Source organism: Ctenopharyngodon idella, chromosome 18, assembly GCF_019924925.1.
Source record: "Ctenopharyngodon idella isolate HZGC_01 chromosome 18, HZGC01, whole genome shotgun sequence".
NCBI lineage: Eukaryota > Metazoa > Chordata > Actinopteri > Cypriniformes > Xenocyprididae > Ctenopharyngodon > Ctenopharyngodon idella.
In genome coordinates, this window is record NC_067237.1 from 30,030,488 (window position 1) to 30,057,553 (window position 27,066).

General features: G+C 35.8%; 1 protein-coding gene across 3 annotated transcripts in view; it reads right to left on the reverse strand.

Moving 5' to 3' along the window:
• vwf (von Willebrand factor) overlaps positions 1-27,066 on the reverse strand; it is a 47,902-nt gene that overhangs the window by 10,764 nt on the left and 10,072 nt on the right. For all 3 annotated transcript variants that reach the window (XM_051869480.1, XM_051869482.1, XM_051869481.1), the window contains exons 14-40: positions 25,842-26,037; positions 25,275-25,490; positions 24,603-24,843; positions 23,306-23,400; positions 23,025-23,179; positions 22,326-22,429; positions 22,069-22,207; positions 21,856-21,990; positions 21,454-21,600; positions 20,444-20,584; positions 20,250-20,348; positions 19,979-20,135; positions 18,592-18,747; positions 18,355-18,490; positions 15,423-16,864; positions 12,548-12,658; positions 12,322-12,465; positions 12,078-12,221; positions 9,097-9,261; positions 8,967-9,013; positions 7,463-7,640; positions 6,508-6,722; positions 5,438-5,627; positions 3,503-3,832; positions 1,865-2,112; positions 1,624-1,726; positions 1,438-1,509 (exon numbers count right to left, since the gene is read on the reverse strand). In XM_051869480.1, coding sequence (XP_051725440.1) covers positions 1,438-1,509; positions 1,624-1,726; positions 1,865-2,112; positions 3,503-3,832; positions 5,438-5,627; positions 6,508-6,722; positions 7,463-7,640; positions 8,967-9,013; positions 9,097-9,261; positions 12,078-12,221; positions 12,322-12,465; positions 12,548-12,658; positions 15,423-16,864; positions 18,355-18,490; positions 18,592-18,747; positions 19,979-20,135; positions 20,250-20,348; positions 20,444-20,584; positions 21,454-21,600; positions 21,856-21,990; positions 22,069-22,207; positions 22,326-22,429; positions 23,025-23,179; positions 23,306-23,400; positions 24,603-24,843; positions 25,275-25,490; positions 25,842-26,037 — 5,506 coding nt within the window. The remainder of the gene's footprint in view (positions 1-1,437; positions 1,510-1,623; positions 1,727-1,864; positions 2,113-3,502; positions 3,833-5,437; positions 5,628-6,507; positions 6,723-7,462; positions 7,641-8,966; positions 9,014-9,096; positions 9,262-12,077; positions 12,222-12,321; positions 12,466-12,547; positions 12,659-15,422; positions 16,865-18,354; positions 18,491-18,591; positions 18,748-19,978; positions 20,136-20,249; positions 20,349-20,443; positions 20,585-21,453; positions 21,601-21,855; positions 21,991-22,068; positions 22,208-22,325; positions 22,430-23,024; positions 23,180-23,305; positions 23,401-24,602; positions 24,844-25,274; positions 25,491-25,841; positions 26,038-27,066) is intronic.

Genomic DNA, 27,066 nt, shown 5'->3' on the forward strand with positions numbered 1-27,066 from the left:
TGGGCTGCTTTAAAGAAGTTGTAGTACAGTGTTGTTGCCATGCCATCATTTTACACCAGACTGCTTCAAAAACGAGGGTGAATTCAATGCTGGATTTGCACTAAATATTAACATGGCGGCACATGCTAGTCGATGAGCTGAATCAACTCCACAGCAACTACATACATTTATCCACTAAACATTCAGAAATGTCCAGTTGCATTCTAAAAGTTGTAACTTCCATCAGTGTCCGACTCCGGTTTGAACAATGTAAGGCTGAACACCGTTACTGACAATTGTCATTTTGGCTGTGTAAGATTCTCCAGCTTTGTTGTTGTTGAGCAACCGAAGCACGAGATGCTAAAGCTCCGCCCTCTTCTGGAAAGTAGGCAGGGATCAGCAGCTCATTTGCATTTAAAGGGACACACACAAAAACGGCGTGTTTTTGCTCACACCCAAATGGGGCGAATTTGACAAGCTATAATAAATTACCTGTGGGGTATTTTGAGCTGAAACTTCACAGACACATTCTGGGGACGCCAGAGAAAAGGGGCATTATAGGTCCCCTTTAAAACGCTGCATAGTCTTCAGATCACTGTATGAATTACATATACATTGATTCTTTTTAAAACTACTAAAGTTATTCAGTCAAGAGCAGTGAGTGATTTTGTCTTTGTCTTTTGTTTAACATTAATGACACAGACAGCAGCAGGTATTTTCATTCATCATTTAAGACTAAATGCATGGATCTAATATAATGACACATTTATTGTTTATTCACTGAAGACATAACTGACTTGTCTTTATGTAAATACTCACCAAGACGGACATTTTGACATATTTTTGTGTATATTTGACCGTTTATTCCGTGTTCCGCTCCGTCTCGCAGCACGCACACAGAAAGCGCACGGGAATCAGTCCCTTTTGCAGTTTAATGCACTTTTAATAACTCTTTTTAAAATAAAGCGGGTCCCGCAGTTGACTGCATTTTACAACAGTCACGTTACACGATCGGTCATGATATAAAATCTTCAGATCGCCCACAACTATATGACTGTATAAGGGAAATTATATAACTATAATAATTTAACAATATGTAACTGGTCATCGTCTTTAGGTTTTTCACCAACAATCTTTTTACATTTACTTTCATAGACCTGTGTGTGATAAAAGAATTTTTAAAAGTGCGAATGCTCCAATCTCTAAATTAATATGAGCACTTACAGATTGTATGAATAATAAATATGAAAGAATTTGAAAAATGCTGTTTAAAATAGCTGTAGATGGAGTTGTCCAGAGATACACAATATATCGGGGCCATATCAGCTATTGATATTAGTATTTTTTTATTTATCTGTATTCATTGATATTGGAATGTTAGTGACGATAATAAATTGTTGATGTATTGATTACTACAATGTACATTATTTCTGGATTCTGTGTGTATTCTCAGCTCACCACACTCATATTCAGGGCAGCACTTGGATCCCATCTTCTCCTGGAGAATCTCACATTGTCCACACTCTGGGGCTGTAGCACAGCAACAGTTACCATGACAACACACACTGAGAAACCACTTCAAGAAATGGGGCTGTTAATCATGTAGTGGACGAGAGAGGGAATATATACACATTGTGTCTTTACCTTTAGCATTGCTACAGGGTAAAGTTGTGCAGTTAATGCGCTGCTGATCCAGACACACACACAGAAGACAGGGGTTTTCTTCAGGATTCCAGCTTTCCATAAACTGAAATACACACACCAAGGTCACAAGACTGTTGTATGCAATATCACAGATCTGACAAAAGCTTATTGGTTTTATAAAGGGGGCAATAGCAATATCATAAAAGGCACTGCTGTTCAATAAATGGCAAAATTAATATACCTGATGGGTTTTCCCATGGTGGTCCACACACTGACTGCAGGCCTCTTTGCCTACACACTTATCTCCCATTAACACAGACCCTTCAGGGCAGAAACAGCCCTCTGTGGGAGTGTTCAAGCACAGTGATCCATTGCCCTTCATTAAACCATCACCCATCATGTCACCAGGACTGAACTGGCTTTGGCCACACTGCTCCAAACATCCCGTTCGACAGGCAGCGTATTCCATAGAGTCTGAGCAAGACATGGCTACACACACAGAGATTGAGATGTAAAATTCAAGTATATGACACTTCAATCGCAATTAAGATAGCAAATACATAATTATTAACAATATGAAATGCAGTTCACAACATATTTAATTCTGCAATACAACATTTCAGAGTGAAAAAGGGAACAGCAGCACACAGTAGGAAATAATGTGGGGTGGGATTTGATTTTGTCCATCTGGAGATTATTTTTTATGTCATTGTTTAATATCTTTATTTTCCCCACATGTGTGAATTGTTTCATCTGCAGTAATGAAATTGGAGGAGAGGAGGTGGAGGAAGTTATTAAATTTTTATGAAAACCTTTTTTTAGAATAATGTACACTGATGAATTGTGCAACATAAAACCAGGGATTTTGGATACATTTTGATAATCTCATATTATGATCATTATTTACTCATCTCCATGTTGTTCTAAACGTTTATGCTGTTTTTTATTTTTTATTTGAACACAAAATCATCACATGTGGGAAAAATGTCAATTCATAGACAAAAAGGACAAAAACTACAGAAAAGTTGTCCATAGGAGTTGTGCAAGTCTTCTGATTAATTATATGATGTGAAACAGACAAAAATCATTAAAGGATTTTTTAAATTAGTATTTATTTAATAAATATTTTTTTCTATTTCTATTTTTCCCTTTTTTTTCTTTTTTAATTTTCTAAATAGCAGCATTGTTATTGTTAACTAACTAAAACCTTTAAAAATTGTTTTCGTTAAATTGAAGTACTAAAATTACTAAAACTGAAATAAAAAATAAATATAAATATTAAAAAACTAATAATATGACTAAAGAACATAACAAAACTTTAACTAAAATTAAAATTCAAACTGAAAATTCAAAAATAAAAGCTAATTCATAATATTAAAAATATAATTTATTAGTATATAAACTGTACTAAATAGTGCTAGAGTGAAGATTATCAGTGATTAATGACCTAATTTATTTATTTTTTTATTTTTTTATCATCAAATGACTTCAGAAGACTATATTTTACAAGATAGTATTTTTATGGTGTTTTATTATCCTTTTTGGAGTTTGGTTAAGAGGTGTGTAAATATGTCTCCTTCTGTGGTCATAACAGAATGCTAGTTTGGAACGGCATGAGGGTGATTAATTAATGCCATAATTTTTCATTTTTGGAGGGATCTATTTCTTTAATACCAGCCACTAGATGTATAGCTCCCACATTATCTTTCTTTCAAGCTTAAGACTTTCATTACTGCGCACAGACCTGTTGTAATTCCTGTTTGTTCTCTTTTTCAGGCACATTGATCAAAGAACCACCATCTCACAGGCCTAGAGCCACTGATCTGAGAGGGTCCTCACACGCTTCACTTTCATGACTCATTAATCACAGAAGACTCACGGCAGAGGGTGGGCGTCCTCCAGTCCACACAAACTCCCTGTTGACGGCACACTGTGCTGTATGCGGTAACAAGGTCGCACACTGCGTTAGGCTGGCAGGCCACGCTCTGACAGATCTTCATATATTCCTGCGGAGGAACCAGCGCGTGACAGCGGCTGAACACCTCAGAACTTAACACATCGCAGCCCTTCGCCGCACCTGCAGCACACGACTCAACCTCCCGATGCTGGACACACTCGCCCAGAGACCATCCCTTCAGGTACACGTCAGGGTCTGTGGTCACACTGCCGTCAGATAACACCAGACCTGTCTGATCATCAGAGCAGGAACCTGAAAGAGAGATTGATAAGTTACTTTATGTACTTAACACACCCCACAGCATGTTGAACTGGACTTTGAATTAGATTGACAGGAAGAAGAACTGCAATTGAAAGAAATTTGATATTGTCACATTTTGCAACAAAACGTTAATTTGAACTAATTCTGAATAACCATTTATTTGCTGCTATATATTTCCTCAGCTGATTACATTTAACTTTATTTAACTTAGTTAAGAGAAAAACAAACATCTCTATAGGCGGCATTAGATTGATTATTAATACGGGGTTTATACAGATACTATCAAATGAAATTCCAGGACTTTCAAGGACTTTTCAAGCTCTACTTTTTTGGTTTTCAAGGACTACAATCAGAGATCTCACTTATCAAACAATATCTTTATTTTCTTTCAAAATTTAAAAAAGGTAAATAGATAAATAAAAATGAACTAATAAAACAAAATGGTACAAATAAAGTGCAGCACATGCAATGACTGTAATAATGTTAACCATTGAAAGGATACTATGACAAAGATATCGCTTTCCTTATTCAAACTGATTTTTCTCCAATGAATATATGATTGATTTGAAGAATGAAAGCTGTATCATATACTTGGATATTTATATGAGCAATATCACACTCATAGCCATGCAAAATGGCTCTATATCTATATCAGATGAGCTGCAGCATTGATTTTGTGTGAAAAGATTACACAAAAACTCTAATTTCACATAAATTGTCTTTCAACAATTCAAGCACTTTTTAAGTATATTTTCATAAATATTGCTGTTTTCAAGGGTTTTCCAGGACTTAAATTTCAAAAAGTCAAATTCAAGTACTTCAAGCTCTTTAAGCAACTTGTACGAACCCTGTTAATATCATATATATAGTCAAACCAATTTTTATTTTTATTTTTTATTTTTTACTAGTGGGTGCAGGACACTATAGTTCATTTATGTAAGTGAGGATAGCAAAATAACGTAAACTGTGGCATATTATACCCAAAAATTCTTCATACAGTGGACTACCAGTAAAACTGATGAAAATTTGAAACCAAAAATTATTCACACTTGACCATGTTTTGCTTAAGTGTTATCTGACATAATTAAGATAATTTTTTCTGACACAGTTTAACTCTCGAGATCTTATCATATTTTATTACCATTTTTTTAAACTATAGTGAATAAACTGAATTAATGAATGAAATGTTCAAGGTGTCTGAATAAATTTTGGTTTGACTGTACATATATATCATTAATATCATTAATAATCATCTAATCTAATGAGAATACTCCATATGTTTATCAATTATGAATAAATGATAAAATTATTAACAAATGTTAAAACCTACAGAGCAGTTATATAAACTTCTCTGAATTTAATTTCATAATCATTTCATAATTCTCCTTCTTTAAATTTGAATTTGACAATTGTGCATCTTGATTGCTACCTTAAATCACTTTTAGGAACTGAATTGGAATGTAAAAATTAATTATTCAAAAAATTAATTTTGAATACCACAAAACATTGATACAGGCAAACTCAATTATATTAATACTCTTATCAGCAATCAAGCTCAAAAAATTACATTCGTAAGCTTAAAGGAACTGTATTTACCACATAAGCCAGTGGTGTTGGGTTTCATGGCGATGTCCACGTTGATCATGAACTCATTGCTGTGGGGAGTGAAGGTGAGTGTGAAACCATGCTGCTCTGATCTCAGCTGGTGAAGTATTGCACCAATTTGTGTCACAGTCACTCCCTCAGTTCTGAATGGGACTGCGGTAAACACACCGCCCACAGTCACCTGAAATGTACAGAACATGCTGAATTTCTCTGCTTGGTAAGCTGTTTCCAGTGCTAGGGAGAGTTACTTTTAAAACTAATGCATTACAATATTGCGTTACTCTCTAAAAAAGTAACTAATTGCATTAGTTACTTTTTATGAAAAAAGTAATGCGTTACATTACTTTTGCACTACTTTTTCTCACCTGGGCTGGGCTTGCTTGTTTGTTTTTTAATTACAACAAAAAAAGTTCTATTTTTGGCAAATGTTAAGGCCCTTTCACACCAAAAGTAAGCCTCAGGCTGAAGGAAATGCATATGTACACCTTTACAGTAGAGGGCGCAGCTCAAACAAACCTTTCAGCTGTGCTGCCATTCTGGATTAAAGAAGAATAGGATAAAGGAGAAGGAAGTTCAACACTCTTATTTCTAAATCAAATTTAAAGTAATTTTTGCTTATTGGTATGGTTGAATTAGATCATTGAAGGTCAGCAGCAAAGACACTGGTTAATAAAGTGAGATTTGTGTAAATTAATATAGTTAATTATCACGTTTGCGTAAAATTCCGAGATTGCGTTTCACTGTTTTTATTCATTTTGAGGAATACTGAATGTTTTCGTGCAAGTGAGATGAGTAAATGCATCTTCACATTTAGTCTAGAACTACAATAACCATCATGTTCACACAGCGCACACAACACCTCTGCACTTTATTTCTCTCAACATGGGGACAGGAGAGCTGTCAGTCAATAAATGTGAAAAAGTAACTTGTAAATTGAAAAAAGTAATGCGTTACTTTACTAGTTACTTGATGAAGTAATCTGATTACGTAACTCAAGTTAATTGTAATGCGTTACCCCAACACTGGCTGTTTCACTTTGCATGCTTTTTCAGTGCATCTACCTTCATGTCATCCTGTAGCACCACACTTGTCTCTCCCTCCCTCAGTTCCAGGCTCTTCATGCAGATCTGATTGGGCGAGCTTTTACAGACAGCTGCATGCAACACTAGCTCAGCCCCTCCTGAGCGAAGCAGCAAATAAGAGCAAGCAGCTCTTAGCTTTAGAGCCGCCCCCGAAAATGACACAACATGGCTAGTGGAGCTGCCCATGCAGCTACCTGAGGAAAGAAAGTAAGCATGTTCAAGTTAGAAGTTTAGAGTTCATGCTTTTTCATTAAATTTTTTAAATGGTATTTGAAACAATGCATTATGCAACTTTTTAAACATGAATTATGTTTAATTCAGTATTATCTCAGAAATAAATTGCTATTTTGCAATTTTAATCCAAGTTTGAGTAAAAATAACCTAAAATGAGGACCTATTATGCTTTCTTTCTTTTTCATTTTTAACTTTCTTTGAGTGTGTAATGTTGCTGTTTGAACATGAAAAAGATCTGTGAAGTTACAAAGCACAAAGTCACTCCAAAGGGAGTTATTCTCTATATCAGTAAGCAGTTTCTCTCTGAAACACCTTGATTGTAGTCTTGAGTTTTCTTCTGGGAACAAACACATCACAATATTCCTCATTTAAATAATTCAAGCCCAAGGCATATGCAAAATAAAGGGGGCGAGGCCTGGTTGAGTTGCGTTAATAGTGTGTTTAAACTTGCATTATGGTAAGGGGCTTGACATTTCCAAAACAATCAATCACAACACACTGGTCCAGCCGACCAATCAGAGCACACTGCTTTTTGAAAGGAGAGTGAAAACTATTGTTTTTGAAAATTTAAGTATGAAAACCTATTCTAGTAGACCCCAAAAACAAAATCAAGACTTTGAAAAAGGGCATAATAGGTCCCCTTTAATGTGTGATTCATCACAGGATTGGTTGTTGCATAATTATTGATGCGTGTTCATACAGGGGCAGGTCCAGGTACAGCCGCAGGTGTGATTGTAGCGGAGGGCCGGGAGGCTGTTTGTGCAGACGGGAGGCTCCATCTTCTCACAGTTGATGCGGTGGCTCTGCACTGTTACTGTGCCTGATGGGTTGCACAGCACTGAGTGACAGCCGTCCGACAACAACCATGTTTCACCAGGCTGATGGACAGAAACAGTCAGAATAGTTATTTGACGCACAAACCAGAACATTAGGAGCCTTTGTTAGTCTGCATTAGGTGCTGCATGATTGAAATAAAACCGAAATCAGTATATGGCTTAGTGGCTGCGTGTTTCAGAGTGAAGTGTGGAACTGTGTTTTTTACACATAAATTAATGATCCAGTTTTTTCAATTTATTAGAGCGGCTATAATTATAGCTTTTTCAGTGTCTTACAGCGACTCGGTTAGCAGTAAATGCTGCTCCACATGAACTCATCTCTGTATCTGCTCTGAGTTTGAGTCATTTGGAAACGCAACATGCCATCTTCCAAAACATAATGAGAAACATTTATAAATCAACTGTGTCACCAAAATAAAAGCTTGATGATTTAATGTTTGAAAATGAAAAATGAAATCATCCATAAATATTAATATTGTACTTTTATAGTAAAATAAAATGATTAAAAAATATATAATTTTTCTTAAATATTTGTATTTTACAGTTTTGATATTATAATTTAGTGATAATAATCATAATTATAAGACGATCATAAAAATATAAAAATAAGAAGAATAATTTGATTTTACGGTATTATTATTATTATAGTCATATTGATATATAATCATAGCATTTTTGGCCAAATTGTGCAGCCCTACAAACAAGCACATCAATCCTGGAGTTCTTTTTATAGCATTTTAAATTGTGATTGCAATTTCCAAAAAAACACAATTACATTTTCCCCCCCAAATCGTGCAGACCTAGGTAGACGAAACACACTATGCAAGTAATAAACGCAAACACTTCTATCTATGGAAGCTATGCATTTGTTGCATTGCGAAATGTGTTTTCTATGGTCATTTTTCTCATTGGTCACTTTGATACTTTGATAAGCAAGTCAGTTCAAATGATGACATTTATAGCTAATTGTCTAAAAAAGTTAAATTTCAATGTAACTCTATCGCCCCCTTGAGTTCAGTGATTAGCTACTGCCATTGTCACCCAAAAGTGCATTGGCCTAGCATTCATGTTTGCTTACATGCATAAAATATGTTTCTGGCCTTAGATTAAATGATATGTTAATGAGCAGCTCAACCTCAAAAAGGTTTTTGAGGGGTGAAGTTATTGGCCCAGAATGCCTGATCCAGTGATAGAGATCTTGAGATCCAATGAAATGGATTGGATTCGAGTTCTCTGAAAGCCTGCATTCGATCAAGAGGTTGTATGGAAGAAAATTAGAAGCTGATGTTCCTAAAGTTGAGGTCTTTAATGGAAGTTTGATGGCATGAAGTGAATTTAGCATCCTACATCCTACTAGCATCATCTCACCTTCCGTTCATTCCCTTCATCATCCACACACGCTCCAGGAGGACCCGCTGAGGGACATCGTCATCATCATTATAATCAAAATTAGTCCGTTTTATTGTGTTATGTGTGTGTGTGAACACGTGAGTCTCACCCCTGCAGATTTTGTCGGTGAACGACTGGTCGAGTAGAGCCATGGCGAGCAGGTACTCTGTGCTACTCAGACGAATTATGTTGTCCTGAGCGTGTGGCCCTGCAAGCGTGCTTAGTTCAGTTTGGTCATATTGGTTACCCAGTCCAATGGGAAACACTGACACACCTGTATGCAACAAACACATGTGGCTTGTAAGTGATAATGTTATAAAAATAAAAGAATAAAATTTAAGAGTATAAATGAAATAGTAATATTTTGAGAAAGCATTCACAGCATTATGAAGAAAAGGCTGCAATAGGAATAGGGTGCAGACAGATGCTGCAGCTTCATTAATGCAAAAAATAAATCGTACTGTAGGATTTACCAGCTCAGAAATCCTTGGTCTTTTGCTGCATCAGCACCAAGTTATCATTAGTATGAGGACACTGCAGCAGTTATGTAGGAAATCGAATTTATTCAGAAGAAAGAACCAGACAGACATTCAGGAAATTGCCTCTTTTGTGCAGTCTGAAATAACAACCGGTGGTCGACTCCACTTCACTTTGATGTTTCTTTATGACTTTATTCTCATAATATTATGACTATAATCCAATAATGCACTGACTTAAATCTCATAATGTTACGACTTTATTCTTGAAAGTTTGACGTTTTATTCTAATAAATACCTGTTATGTTTTCAAAACATCATGACTTTATTCTTGAAAAAGTTTTTATTTGATTTTTTTATACATTAACATGACACTAAAGAACTTTTGTAGTGGTATGCTGTTGATTAGGAAAAAATTTAAACTCATCCCTCTGTTTTCGACAACTTTACGGCTCAAAATAAAACAAATTTATGTACATACAGTACTGTATATTTGCTTAAACAAAAAATTAACAAGCTGCACATTTCTGCTTTTAAATTTTAAATGTCTCAGCCCATTGATTTCCATTGCATTACTGTAAATCTACACTTTTTTTGTTTGTTTTTACACACTTTTCACTTAGTGTGGTTGCTAGAGTGTTCTAGGTTGTGTAACGTTAGTCATGGTGGCACGCTGTTGATTACCACAGAATAATTTCAACATCCTCATCCCTAACTTTACAGCTTAAAGGGTTAGTTCACCCAAAAATGAAAATTCTGTCATTAATTACTCACCTTCATATCGTTCTACACCCGTAAGACCTTCGTTCATCTTCAGAACACAAATTAAGATATTTTTGATAAAATCCGATGGTTCAGTGAGGCCTGCATTGCCAGCAAGATAATTAACACATTCAGATGCCCATAAAGGTACTAAAGACATATTTAAAACAGTTCATGTGACTACAGTGGTTCAACCTTAATGTTATGAAGCGACGAGAATTTTTTTTTGTGCGCCAAAAAAACAAAATAACAACTTTATTCAACAATATCTAGTGATGGGCGATTTCAAAACACAGCTTCATGAAGCTACGAAACTTTACGAATCTTTGTTTTCGAATTCAGAGCGTGTCTCAAACTGTCAAAGTCACATGATTTCAGTAAACAAGGCTTCCTTATGTCATAAGTGTTTCAAAATTTCAATGGTTCCCCACTGAGGGGCATGACTTTGGCAGTTTGATACACGCTCCGAACCACTGATTCAAAACAAAAGATTCGTAACGCTTCGAAGCTTCATGAAGCAGTGTTTTGAAATCGGCCATCGCTAGATATTGTTGAATAAAGTCGTTATTTTGTTTTCTGGTGCACAAAAAGTATTCTTGCCACTTCACAACATTAAGGTTGAACCACTGTAGTCACATGAACTGTTGTAAATATGTCTTTAGTACCTTTCTGGGCATTTGAAAGTGTTAATTATTTGCTGTCAATGGAGGCCTCACTGAGCCATTGGATTTTATCAAAAATATCTTAATTTGTGTTCCGAAGATGAACGAAGGTCTTAACGGGTGTGGAATGACATGAGGATGAGTAATAAATGACAGAATTTTCATTTTTGGGTGAACTAACCCTTTAAAGGTACACTATGTAACTTTTTTACATAAAAGCCTGCTGACAAAAAGAGAACAGACAGAGCTCGTAATAAAACCAGAATCAACACTGGCTTGGCTTTTTGGAGATGGCAAGAACAGAGGGATTTGAAATGTTGTAAAGTCGACGTGGAGATGGCTTTTTTATTACTCAACAGGTGAGTAAGGTATTTTATTGAACAGATAAACTGCCATATGTAGATCTCTAACAGAGTTCATTGTAAAAAGTTATATATCATTACCTATTTATCTACTGGGTTATTTCATTATGGGTTGTTGTAGCACTGTACTGGAATTTATTTTCAATATTAATAGGTATAGCTACAGTAAAGTGTTCAGCTAGTCAGCATGAGATCCTTTTTATCTAATCTGGTTATATCTCTTAAGCCTAGTAGTGAATGTTTTATGAGCAGTAGGATAATCTCTTTCTCTTTTTTTAGTTATGAGAAAGAACAATTTGCTTCCACTCCAAGCAAAACACATGTGCCTCATTTACCACACCATTATCTTCAATTGGTGCTGACTGAAATCTGTAAACTATTACATTTGTTTCCTCTTGGTGCAGTTGAAGTACTATGTAAATCACACAATTTATTTGATTGTTTTTCGGTTAAGTTACATTCACAAAGTATTCATCCGCACAGTGCATGCAGTTTTGTTTTTTTAAACACTAGAGGGCAAAAAGTTACATAGTGTACCTTTAAAAATAAAACGAATTTCATGCAATTAATGTGCTTAAACAAAAATACAAGTTGCACATTATTGCTTTTACAGTAAATTCTGGAATATATTGCACCATACACTCAAGTCCAATACTGTTAATTTTTTTTTTTGGTTGTTGTTTTTTGCTTGATTTGAGTTGAAATTATTTTCTGTGGAAATTAACAATATACCACAGATACTGTTGATAGAGTTTAACTTCTATTGAACCTTGAACACTACAATAGGGACCACTCAAAAGAGTGAATCAATAAAGCTAGAAAACTAACCAGCGGTCAAAGCCTCGTTTGCTGCCTCTTGCACTGAGTCTATTGACCTGTCAGTCACCACCATAACCACAGCTTTAGGGATGCCCATCCGTCCCCCACTGGTGGAGGAAATGGCTGTCTGCACAGCCAATCGCAGAGCAGCTCCTGCAGAGAAAGAGGAAAGAACGCCCACATGTATGTAGTGTGGCATATGTTTTAACTGTCAGGCTGTATTGTAGCTGCTGTGTCTTCACAGCATGTTTACCCAGTCTTGGTTTATTGTCTGTCTTGCTGTGTAGGGTTTCTAGAAGCTTGAGAAGATTGTCTTCTGTCTGTTTATCTCTCCATGTGACTGCCACTGCTGGTTTTCCCCCATACACTATCACTGCCACTTGTGTGTGATTGCGACCTGCAACACAGATAAGTAGAAGTCTAGAAGTAACTATTATAACACACACACAATGAAAAAAATCAATCTCATGGAGACTTACCAATATTTGTGCTCTTTATAATAGTTCTCACAAATGTTTTCAAGTCTTCAAACTGGTTATCAGAAGAGGCTCTCAACAGGAACAGCAAGTCCATGGGCTTTGAACACGGCACTGAGCAAACACACACACATACATAAAATTACAAAGAAAGCATTTATGTATTCACTTCGTAAGCATCTGTGTCTATCTATACTTGTAGTTAACAACAAGAAAAAACAACATTTCAATATTTGCTTGACAATGTCTTAATTTTTAAAAAAGTTTTACCTTTTAGATTATCTAGGCCTTAAGTAGTTTGCCTAGTCAGGCTGTTTTAAAAGAGATAAATGTTAATATACTTTGTGCTAGAGAGTTTTGTTACTAGGAAGTTGGTAGATGGTTGCTTAGGTGTTCATGGTTGTTTAGTCAAACCAACATAATTTGTCATACACTACTGTCTAAAAAGAATTCCTGTAGCATGATATAGTTCCAAAAATGTATAAGATAATTTGATATGTCATCTGAAATAAGCCATCTGACATTTAGCACTGCCAAATCCATTCATTTTTGATCATTTTGTGTACAACACCATGTTTCTGCATCATTTGCCAGCCAATTTCCACAGTAATTAAGGGAACTACATCATTTCATTGTTGCACACGAGTCACTCTCTCTGCTGCCTCACTTTTCCTTTTATCTTTCATTTTTTGAAATTACAGCAATCACACTCATTGTCAATGAAAAATCTGAGAACTGAGATGAAAAAGACCTTGTGCAGTGGAATAGGCAGTGATGACAATAGAAAAGAAAGAATGTAGCAGGGCTGCACGATTTAAGGGATAGTTCAGAAAAATCATTTACTCATTCTCAAGTTGTTCCAAACCAAAAGAAGATATTTTGAAGAATGTTGGTAACCAAACAGTTGATGGGCCCCATTATCTTCCATAGTATGGGGGAAAAAAAATACTAAGTCAACAGGGCCTATCAACTGTTTGGTTACCAACATTCTTCAAAATATCTTCTTTTGTGTTCAGCAAAAGTAAGAAATTCATACAGGTTTGGAACAACTTGAGGGTGAGTAAATGATGACAGAATTTTCATTTTTCATTTCATTTTTCCAAAATCACAATATGGTTCAGTGTGATTATCAAATCGCAAAGATTCACAGATTCACGGCGTGGTTCACAGTAAAAGCTGCTCCACATGAGTTTGAGTCATTCATAACATGCATTTAGAAATGCAACATGCGCCAACCATCTTCACAGATTTGTAATGGGAAGCGCTTATAAACTGGCTGTTGACAAAAAAAAAAAAAAAAAAAAAAGGCTTTAAGGCGTCCCTGCAGGTTTCCACCAAAAAGTTAAATGGTTTTGTGTTTAAACATGCAGAAATGAAGACAAACATAAATTGTAGTATCATAGTTTTACAGATGTACTATAAAATAAACATTATTAGTAGTAGTAGTAGTTTATTTTTTCTTGAATACTCAATTTATTTTATTTTACAATATTAGAATAGTAATATTTCTTATTTTGTGTAATATTTTCATTTAGTAATGATTAGGGGTTCAAGTGCATAGCACTCGCCCTGATTGGCCTGACTGGGGCACCACAGCGGTGAAAAGTACGTAATCGCTTATAACTCCTAAAACGTAGGCGTAGGTTCAAGTGTCTTATATCATTGGAATCCTTGGCTCAAGACTTGCCTCGAATTCGCTCGTCATTTTGGCAATATTTATGGGTATTTTGGATTTTTTGAAAAACTTACTTTTGCGATCTAGTCCTAGGTTTTTGGCCCAATCGGAACTAAACCAGTGCAACAAGATTCTCTGGAGTCTGATTGACAATAATGATCAAAAAAAGTTAAAATATTTCGATTCACGGTCCCTAAGAACCGCCAAAACGTTCAAACTTTTAATAAAATGGCTATAACTCATGAATGGAATGAGATATTTTCACCAAACTCAGCACACCTATGTAAGTACTCATTCTGTGGTTGCGTAAAGAAGGTCACATCGACTGGCCACTTGATGGCGCTATAACAGGAAAAAAAAAACATGAAAATGGCTATAACTACTTGACTGTCAGTCCAATCGACTTGAAAATTGGCACGCAGTGTCTTTGTCCAAGGTGCCATGACAGTCTATGAGGACATTGAGGCATCTCAAAAAACATGTCCGCCATCTGCCAATGAACTTTGAGCAGCTATCAGAAAAGGTTAATGGAGGCCGACTGGAATGAAACTCGCTAGGCCTGTTTGACTATTGGCCTTAGAGGCCTGTGAGAAATTCAAAAGAAATCGGCCACCGGGGGGCGCCTTCGCATTTTTCACGTGCGTAAAGGATTGTGTATCGCACAATTTTTCGCACACGCCCACGACATTCATACCACATGGTAGACCTCCTCATTCTGAGCAACTTTGCCTCTAGGACCGCCACTGTCCATTGAATAGTTCGTTAAATATTGGGGATTATTTCAAAAAACAACTTTTGCGAACTATCCTAGGTTTTTGGCTCAACCTTGATAACTGTTTATAACTATTTATAAACCATACATTTCCTATGGTAAATTACCTGTATTGGCTATAATTTGTCTTCCATCTATGATCGAGATGGTTACAGGCTTGTTAATTAAAACATTATACATTTTTACGCATGTGCTTAAAGGCCTTAAAGTGCTTAAACCCAATAATTGCTGCTCGCAGCTATATTTATTTTTATTATTTTCTAGTCATTGATTACACAATCACACAGCCCTACAAACAAGCACAGCAACCTTTTTAATTGCATTTTAAATTGCAGTCACAATTTTTATCAATTTTTATTTTTATTCCCCTAAATTGTGCAGCCCTAGAATATAGCAAGATGTGAAGAGAGTGTAGCATTGTTGTATCTGACCTGAAGGGGGCAGTGTGGCTCTTGGTGGAAGCGTAGGCAGCAGAGGCCTCCTGGTTGTTTTACTGATATTGATCAGCATGGGCCGCAGCATCCTAAGGTCCGAGGGATTATCCAGCATGATCGGTTCGTCCGGGAAGCTCAACTGTGCAAGATCCTCGTATCGAATCTGTTGGCCGATCCCAATTGGATACACTTTTTTATGAGTGGAGCTTGGAGGCCGCTGAATGACGTCCGTCGGAGGGCTCTGTGTTATAAGAAAGACCATCTGGTCTGGTGTATTACTTGGTGTGTCTGTAGTGACAGTCTCATATACAGAACGAATGGCATGACCTGTGTTGACCTCCGCACCTTTGGTCCAACGTAACTGTCGCATTCTCTGCAGCACCTGCTCCCTGTGCTGCAATTCCATGCGGCTGATTACCACAGTAACCGTGAGTGAGTACTGCATCACCGTGATCCGTAGATTCTCCACCTCTTTCTCATCGAGTGAAGCAATTACATCGACCAAAGCATCACGTGTCTGATTGAAGCCCTCCTCACCCACTGCATTTGAGCTTTCCAACAGGAAGACAACCTCATATGTTGTTACTGTGGGTGGAGGAAATGATGTTCCAGGACTGGGGATGCTGGGAAATGAGGTTACAATGGCAGCGGTTGGTGGGACTGTGGCGACGGTGAGTTTAGAAGCTGTGGTAGTTGTTGGGGTGACTGAAGTGGTGCTGGGCTTTCTGGTAGGGGGTTTTTTTGGGGGTTCAGGATCCAGTCCCAAAGTGCAGAGGTAGTCTGTGATGGCCAGAGCCTCATCGTCAAGCTCTGTTACGCTGCTCACTACATATGAGCGACTGCTGGGCGTGGCCTTCGTGATCTCATTAACCTGTGCCATGTTGACGTCAGGCCCCAGAGCCACAGTGAGGATGGTGATGTCTTTTTTACGCAGCAGACGCTGAGTACTACGCATGGGCCTAGGATTTGCGCTCGCCGTCAGCAATATAGCGACTCGGCCTGCGTGCTCGCGCTTGTTTTTATCGTAAATGTAGACTGCTAGATATTTTATTGCCTCGTCCATGAATGCTACATCACCACCGCTGTAACGCAGCTCACGCACCATCTTCTTAAAGATCCATTTTTGCACCTGCATGTCATAACTTTTCACGCCAGAGTGGAAGAGCAGAACCGTGGCACGAGTGTGGGCGGAACCCATTCGGAACCGATCTACTACCCGGAGGATAAAGAGCTTGATTAAACTGAAGTCTTCTTCACTCAAAGCAGAGGAGCCATCCACTAAGAAGGCCAGGTCCATCGCCCTATCACAGGCATCGGCTGGCACTGGGGTGGAAAACGGGAGTGGCGTAGGAGTGTTGCTGATGGTGGTTGGTGCTAGCGTAGAGGCCAAACCAGTTAGAGGACATGGGCCGCACGTCAGTGTGTTGCTTTCACAGTGACTGAAAACATAACAAACATCAATTTTATACACCTAAATCTACGTATCTCACAAAGCCTGTCTAGAACCTGTCAGAATTTCTTTTTTTTTAAGTATAAAAATGATTTTTTTTACAGTTCATATATATATATACAGTCAAACCAAAATTTATTCAGACACCTTGAACATTTCATTCATTATTACAGTTTATTCACTATAGTTTTAAAAAAATGGTAATAAAATGTGACAAGATCTCAGAGTTAAACTGTGTCAGAAAAAAATAATCTTAATTATGTCAGATAACACTTAAGCAAAACATGGTCAGGTCAAAATGTCTGAAGAATTTTTGGTCCCAAAAACTGAAAAAATCAGTTTTACTGGTAAGAATTTTTGGGTATAAAAAAATTTGCTGTATTTTCTATCCTCACTTACATAAATGAACTATAGTGTTCTGCACCCACTAGAAAAAAATAAAAAAATTATATCTAGTGTCTGAATACTTTTTGGTTTGACTGTATGTGTGTGTGTGTGTGTGTGTGTGTGTGTGTATATATATATATATATATATATATATATATATATATATATATATATATGGTACATTTAAGTTATCTTAAAAATATATATAAAAAAATGTATATAAATAATTTTATGTAAAAAAAAATACAATACAATACAATACAAATATAAAATTATATAAAAAATATACAGACCTTAGGATACTTTTATATAATTATAAAATTATATCAAAATTAATATGTTAATATGTTAATATGTGTTTCTGTGTGTGTGTGTGTGTGTGTGTGTGTGTGTACACTGCCTGGCCAAAAAAAAGTCGCTGTTTGGATTTAAATAGGCAAATACTTAAGAGTCTATCACTGGATCATTATTGTTGTGATTATTATGTTTATATCATGTTATATGTTTGGGAACAGTTCTTTTAAGATCTTGACCAAAAATTGATGCACATCTTGATGAAAATAACATCACAATATTTATTTCCATCATAAGGTGCATCAATATTTGGTCTAGTTTTTGTATTGACAATGTAAGAGGTGAGCACTCTATAAAGTCTCCTCCAGAACATCCCAAAGACTTTCAATGAATTTAACGTCTAGATTCAGAGGTGCCAATTCATGTGCGAAAATGATTCATCATGCTCCTTCCCAACCATTCTTTCACAATTTGAGCCTGGTGAATCTTAACACTGTCATCCTGGAATATGGCCATGATGTGTCTTCCTACACGGTTGTTTAAGGAATGAAAAGCTACACACTCCATCAATTAGGGTTAGAAGAACTGTTCCCAAACATATAACATGCTAGAAACATAATAATCACTGTAATAATGATCCATTCATAGACTCTTAAGTACTTGTCTATTCTCTTCATTTTTTCCTATTTTTTAAATTTTGAGATTAAATATGACCCAAACTTTTCTTTATGAGATTCTCCTACACACTGCATTGAGTAATGAGTGATGGAGATCAAAAAAGAATGTTGCATAGCATACCATATCTGGCAAAGATGAGGATCTTCATGGTTAAGGATGAACTGTTTTCCATGGGAGATTCTCTCCCCGTCATGCACACACACCTGACACTGTGACGGTTCCACACACTTCCTCAGCACCTCATCTAAAACTTGCCCTGAGGGATTGAAGCAGACAGAATGTGTGAATGTGAGAAAAAAAGTGAGATTGAAGTCTATGAAGTCAATTTACTTGTCGGTATGTGTGAATTGGCCCTACCTGGTGGACAGACAGCATGGCATCCCTCCACACATGTGATGGGACAGTTCAGAGGTTCAGGATGCTGGCAGGTGGTAGGGCAAGCGCTACCACAGGCGTTATATTTCCACTCACACTCCACCCCTGCATCCTTATTCAGCTCCTCACAACTCAGTGCTGTAAGTAAACAGTCATTTAGCACACACTGTTGTATAATTTGACTTTCTGTACTTATTTCAGGGAATAATCTGTCTTGGGGTTAAAGGGTTAGTTTTCCCAACAATACAAATAGGTGCTCAACAGTCTCATAAATTAACATTTGATACAGGCTATTTCATTATATTGCATCTAAGGCCTATGCAGTTATAGGTTAAGTGCAGTTTTATGTATTTATTAGCGCTGTCAAAATTAGCACGTTAACGCACGCAATAAATTTTTTTCAGTTAAAAATATTTAACGCAATTAAACCAGCATACATTTTTTCCATCATAATGTGGCTAGCGTTGCATTATATGATCACGCTCTTCTTCAGGTAAATACTTTTAAACCATTCAAGCGCCACAAGACAAACGATAACACGCTGTCTGTGAATGTCGTGTCTGTGTGACACAAAATGCCCATTTTTGTCGAGTATCCTCATAAGAGCAGTCTTAAATTAGCTAAATAACGTCTTAAATGAACTTAAAGCGTTGTGAAAAAATGAGATGCGCGTCCGATCCACGTCATGTTTGGCAGCGGCAGGTCTTAAAGTCACAGTAGCTTAATAAATCAGTTGCTTTGATGTCTGTCAGGAACAAAGGTAAAAGAGAAAATTGTAGCTTTTTTTATGAAATATAATCCTTCTTAAAATTTTATGCAGTGAAGACTGTAAAGTATTTAATAACTTTATTCAATTTCTGTATACGGCTGAATCATAGCTGTGATATTATGATATAGAGCGATATCGCACGGCTACTTGTGTGATATTGCTTATATGTGTGTGTTATATTTGCAAGCATTTGACAGAAATTAATGTTTTGGTTTTTTTTGTGGTTAATTAGAAAATACCCTGTTAAAAGTAAAACGTGATTGAAAATCTATTCCAGGCAGTAAATATTGCCCTTTAATATGATAATAATAATAAAAAATTTCAGAACACATTACTATTTGTACAGTTTCAGAAGACTTGGAATACTGTGGACAATTCATTTGAACTACTTTTGTTACTTTCTTTATGTTTTTTGTCGTTTTTGGAGATCAAGAGCTTCTATACCCATTCACTTTCATTGTGTAAAAGAGTGTGAACATTCTACTTAATGTCTTCATTTGTATTCTGCAGAAGAAAGAAAGTCTGTTGGGTTTGTAATAACTTGTTGGTGAGTAAATGACCTTTAAGTGCCTTGCTAAGGGGTACAGTGGTAAAACTTACGGCACAAATCGTTGGACCTCCAGTTCACCAGCAGCCCCTTCTGAGCACATTCGTGAGCGTATGCTGCAATGGTGTTACAGAAACATGCACAGTCACCAACCGATGGACACGAGCATGTGTCATGAGTACAAATGTCCCAGTACGGCTCAGGGTCCACCTGATACAGTCAGAGTAAAAAGTAAAAAAGAAGTTGTAAGAAAGTGGAGTAATGACCACATGTCAGTGTGTTGTCATCATTTAATTGTGACTATTGAGTATAAATGTTACCAACCACAATATTGCACTCCCTGAAGATGGCGCTGTTGAGCACACGGCAGGACTGTTCCACCGTCACCAGCTTCACCATGTCTGTGCTGCATTGAGACAGCACCTGCATGCAGATCAAAATATGTAATCTGAGATCATTTTATGTCTCTATGCTCTGACTCGCTCTAGGAAAACAGGCCGTGATGCGCATTAACTCACCGGAACTGCGTCAGCACAGCTGGGTTGAACTTTCCACGAGTTTCCAAAGTCTGCAGCGTCCACCTCCATCTGGTTACTGCTGCTCAACAGATCGTTATTCTGACTGCCATCAAAATTTCCACAAAGGCCACATACTTTCCCCTTGAACACACACAAATAAACTTATAAGCTTATTCTTAATTTCTCAATTGTGCTCCAAGTAGTTGTAACCCATATAACCTATATTGCGGACATGCTCAAAGGTAAAAATAATTTCTAAATCATATTTTATACATCCACTTTTATTCATAAATAATTTTTAACTCTAAAAATGTTTTTATTAGCGTTAACTCTTGCTAAATATGAAAAAAAAAAAAACTAATTTTGGGGACATGTTAAAATATAAAAATGATTAAAAAAAAATATTCATCAGGTTTTATTTATAAATATATCTATTTTTTTAATAAATCAGATAAAAACCCATATTATGGACATGCTCAAAAGTAAAAATAAATCATACTTTATACATACATTTGGATTCATAAATCATTTTAACTCTAAAAATTATTTTTTGTTTTTTGTTTACTTGATAAATCTGACAAAAACTGACTTTCCAGGACATGCTGAAAACTATGTTTGTCAATGATGGAAAATTAAAATATTTTTATTTATAAAATTTGATTCATTATCTTAACTATAAAAATATTTATGATATTTAAATATGAAATATTTATTTTATGTATTATTAAAACATATTTTAAATATTTTTATTAAAAATGTGTCTTTGGGGACATGCTTAAAGATAAAAATGATTCATAAATATACATAATACTGTATTTGATTCATAAATCATTTTTTACTCTAAAAATGCTTTTTTTTTTTGGTTAACTTGCTAAATCTTACCACTTGGGTAACATACTCAAAGATAAACATTCACAAATATTTTTCACAACAAAAAAGAAGTTGTCTATGGTATGTGCTCACTCAGATAGCTAGGTAGATGTGTGTGTTTTTCTTTTAATGTGTGTTACCATGTACTGTCCGTTGATCTGCAGTGAGATTCGGGTCCCTGTGTCCCAGATGATGGAGATGTGTTTACCCAGAAGGACGATGTAATACTGTCCAGAGCGCACAATCTCAACCGCTGTCTCTTTCAACACAGGCCTCTTCATCCTCACCTAGAGAAGACAACAGTGAAAGAAAGAAAAAAGTCTGTATGCTTTTACTTCACACATGATGCTTGTCATAACGTCTATCTAAATTTTTTTAGTTTAATTTCAGACACAATATGACCAACTATTTGGTTTAGTTTGCTCCACCAACAAAATATCTGTTGCAATATTGTGTGTTTAGTAACATTTTATTGGCAACAACATCCAAGACTCTAGCTTTATAATGTCAAATATAACTCTATAAATGAGTTTTAGTGTTACCTCGCCATTTTCCATTGCAATCAGCCCTCCCATGTACAACACTATGATGCTTTTACTGCAGCGGTAACCTGCGATCCCACAAGCGGAGTTCTCCACCAGAACCCTAAACGTTCCTTCCAATCCATTACAGTAATCCTACACAGACAGACAAAGAAAATGAGCAAAAACATGGATGAATATGAAGGAAAGAGAGATTGAGAATATTGAGTTTACCTGAGCCAGTACGTATTGGCAACGTCCAGGAAATGAGAACTTAAGTCCATCAAAGCTGATGTAGTGTGTCTCTCCTATCACACGACACACACCGTCACACACACGCTGTGTACACTTCCACTGACGCTTCTCACAAACACTGGGAAAGAAAGGGAAATGTAATTGTAACACAATAATCTGAATGCTTATACTTGTCATCTGATGTACGCAACAAAATTACATTACACCAATAGAGGAGCCATGATTGGATCATTTACCAGGTGTTGCAGTCCACATTAATGCTCTGTCCTGAGGCATAGGCACGGTTGTTATGGTAACAAGGGCACTGGTCTTGTAGAATGCATTCTCTTCTGTGTCGGACCTGCAAACACCCATAACATTAAAAAAAAAAAAATTATATAGCCTAAAAAGTTTTATACATTAAAAAGCTGCATACGTAAAATGCTCACTTTTACAAAAAAAAAAAAAAAAAAATCACAGTTTTATAAAAAAAAATTATCACAGTTTCCAAAACTTAAGCAGCACAACTGTTTTCAACATTGATAATAATAATAAATGTTTCTTAAGCAGCAAATCGGCATATAAGAATGATTTCTGAAAAATTATGTGACATTGAAGACGGGAGTAATGATGCTGAAAATTCAAATTTGCCATTACAAGATTAAATTACATTTTAAAACATATTACAATAGGAAACAGTTCTTTTAAATTTTAATAATATTTCACAATATTACTATTTCATTTTTTTTTTATCAAATAAAGTATACTTTCAGAATAGAAGTATTTTTTCAGAAAAAATTATGAAAACATAAAAAAGTTGTGTAAATATAGTTAAGGAAACATAAAGCTGATCTGAATTTACCAGTCCTACTTGGTTCATGAATATTAATACGTTTCTTTAATATAAACATATATTATATTAAACAGCATTTCCTAGTGTTCGCTTTCACACTTACCGTTCCAGGTGGACACATACAGCCAGACACACATCCCTGACTGGCACACTCCAGGTCTAGATTCTGGCAGGTCTTAGCACACTCTATCCCAGCATCCCTTGTACTGCCACACTCAAACCGCTGCAGTGGAGGTGGACAAGAGATAGAGCGCCGCCCTACAGGTGAAACACACACAAAGAATTAATTTTATGTACTTGTCAAAGCAAAAATATTCTATCCAATTGTGTGTTTCTGTTGTATCAAGTGCAGTTGTGCTCCATTGTGAAAGCGAGGAGAAATACCTCTTGAAGAAGAATGTTCGTTAAAGAAGAGGTCTGTCAGAGTAGATCCAGTGGCTTCATTAGAAGTGCATTGCATTGATCCGCTCTCACATACACTACATACAGAAAAAAACAATAAAATTAAAAAAACATATAAATATATATACACTTATGTTTGGAGTTGGAAAGATTTTTTAATGTTTTTGACAGAAGTCTCTCATGCTCAGCAAGGCTGCATTTATTTGATCAAAAATACAGTAAAAATAGTAATATTGTGAAAAATTATTACAATTTAAAGTAACTGTTTTCAATTTGAATATATTATAAAATGTAATTTATTCATGTGATGTCAAAGCTGAATTTTCAGCACTATTACTCCAGTCTTCAGTGTCACGTGATCCTTTTTTGATGATGATTATAAAGTTCAGAAGAACAGCATTTATGTGAAATAGAAATCATTTTTTAATAATGTAAGTCTTTACTGTCCATGTAGATCAATTTAATGCATCCTTGCTGTATATTAAATTGATTTTTTTTTTAAATGTACTGACCCCAAACTTTTGAATAATGTATATAATTAAGTATATTTTATATAATATATGTAGATGTAATAATGCATTTTATTATTCATAATGCATTTTATATATTTATCTCTATGTGTGTGTATATATATATATATATATATATATACAGTCAAACCAAAATTTATTCAGACACCTTGAACATTTCATTCATTAATTTAGTTTATTCACTATAGTTTAAAAAAAATGGTAATAAAATATGATCTCAGAGTTAAACTGTGTCAGAAAAAATGAATCTTAATTATGTCAGATAACACTTATGAAAAACATGGTCAGGTCAAATTGTCTTAATTTTTGGTCTTAAATTTTTATCAATTTTACTGGTAGTCCACTGTATGAACAATTTTTGGGTATAATATGTCATAGTTTACTTTATTTTGCTATCCTCGCTTACATAAATTAACTATAGTTTCCTGCACCCACTAGTAAAAAAATTATATCTAGTGTCTGAATAATTTTTGGTTTGACTGTATAAACATATACATATATATATATATATATATATATATATATGTATAGGTTTTCTGACAGATGATATTACATTAAAGCCAATATTCTGGTTACTGGTAATATTAATAACACAGTTGGAATATGACTATAATCTGTGTCACATAAACACTTTATGTTTAATATCATATGAGTCCGGTGAGACATTAGCAGTTGACCAAATACCAAGCTATCAAAGAAACCTGATGTGTAACTATATAGTAAAATACTGTGTTTTTTTCCCTGCTAACCAGATGGCGTGATGGTCACCAATGATGTCGTTGGGCTCAAAGATCTCTCCGTTATGGTGGCACGAGCAGTGTTCGGGTGGCACACACTCCCCCGCGTCACTGAGGAAGAGTCCTCTGGGGCAGAAACAGCCTTCTTCACAGAACCCACCACAATCACTGTCAGGCAGCGATAGAGACCGGCACGTCTGATTACACATGTTCCCACAAACCTCGTACGACTGGTTGTCCGGACAGGTCAGTTCTGCTCGAACACACACACACAAACAGGTTTCCATGTTTCCTTGGGACTTTCAATAGACATAATGATTTTTATACTGTACATACTGTATATTTTATCCCCCAACACTAACCCTACCCATAAACCTACCCATCACAAAAAACTGTCTGCATTTTTAGATTTTCAAAACACTTCATTTAGTATGATTTATAAGCTGTTTTCCTCATGGAGACCAAAAAAATGTCCCCATAAGGACACAATTTACTGGTATTACTATCCTTGTGGGGACATTTGGTTTGGTTGGCCATTAATTTTATACAGATCTAGAGATATTTTCTATCCCCTAACCCTCAGATAAACCTTTCAGCATTTAGTGTTTATTCAGCCATTTTGGAACTGTTTTGCTGTCTTAACTCTTATATGGAGTTTAAAACTACAGAAAGAATGAGATATACCACAGTATCCATGACCCCTCCAGTTGATTAGCACTCCCTTGTCTGCGCAGGTGGCTGCATAGCTGCGGACTGAATCACACAGGCACTCTTGGCCGTCTGCGCAGGAGCAGACATCATAGCGGCAGTTTTTCACATACGGCTCAGGGCTGACCGCATAATGACAGGGTTCAAACTTCACAGAGAGCAGCACAGCACAGGCTTCTTCTGCAAAACGCACTGTAGACATACAAAACATGCAAATACACTTATTGTTACCTGCTGGTCTTTGTTGCCCTCTAGTGTTCAGTGCATTTATAAATCATGACATCATGCATTGGTGACATCAGTTCATTCCATCTTAACTTAAGATATTGCAAAGTGAACATTATCAAACATGACATTTATATTGAGATAAAATTGCATCTATTGTGCATTTATAAATATGCATCTGTACGGGGCTGTAACCACAATATCAATATTCAGATTAGTGGTCAATATGTTCTTTTACTGGCAGATTCTTGAAATTTGACACCTGTCCCACTAATATTGAATATTTTTGGTCACATCCTTGTGTGTGTTTGTGTATACCTCTCTTAGGATTTAAGATACAGGGATCTGAGTGTTGCAATTGAACATCATCACAGTCTGCGTTCATCTTCCATGCGTTGCCGAATCCTTCGACGCGTGTCTCCACCAGCCCGCCCACTGTTAAGAAGTCGTCTCCTTGGTTACCATTATAATTACCGCACAGACCGCACGTTTTCCCAGCATAGGCAGGGTTTAGCTGCAAACACACACACACATATGCTCACATATCAGGTTTGCAGCACAGGAATATTTGACACGTCCCAGATTCTGCATTTCACAGACAGACTCTATTGTATGTATATGGAAATTATTTATGCATTATGTTGAGTGTCTAAAGCGCCCAGCATTCTCAAACACACGAGATGTGATCCATGCTGCTGGAAATTCCAGCTAAAATCAGTTTAAGGTGGTAGAATGTTTTAAAAGGTTTCTGGATGGTCGAAGCTGGTTGTTTGCTAATTCAAACTGGTTTAAGTGATTGATTGAGGCTACCAAACTTTAAAAAATGACAAAAACACCATAAAACTATTATTATAAAAATGGTCCATACAACTATATTCCAATGCATTTCGGGGTGAAATATCTGAATGCATTCCAATGTAAATATATAACTAACATTTTTTGGTCTGTTCCTCACACAAAGCAATCGTATGGCTTCAGAAGATTTGAAATACGCCTCAGTTAATATTCATTTTCCTTTCCATTTTCGGAATACAATAAGGTTTGGAACAAAAATATGATGTAAATAAACAATGATCAGTGTTATTTTAGTATTATTTACTGTATATACTATTATAGTATAGTATATAGTATAGTATTTATTAATATTTTAAATTAGCTTTTTGTATCAGTTTTCTTAATTTTAGTTAAGGTTTTAGTGCTTTTGTTATGTTTATTAGGTTTTTTAATATTTCAATTTATTTTTCACTTATTTTTATTTCAGTTTTAGTTTTCATCATTTTTGTACTTCAACTTCAACTTATTTATTTCAGTTATTTGCCAAGGAAACATTTCTAAACTTTTAAGTTTAATTTGTTCATCTAATATATTTTATTTTATTTCAGCTTCATTTTACTTGCCAAAAACGATTTTGAACAGTCTAAGTTTTTAGCTTTAGATAACAATAACAACATTGATGATGACACAATTTTCATTTATTGGGCTGGGCAAACATTTTCTTTTCACCAGGTTAGAGCTGGTAGAACTTGACCATGTTAAGTTGGTA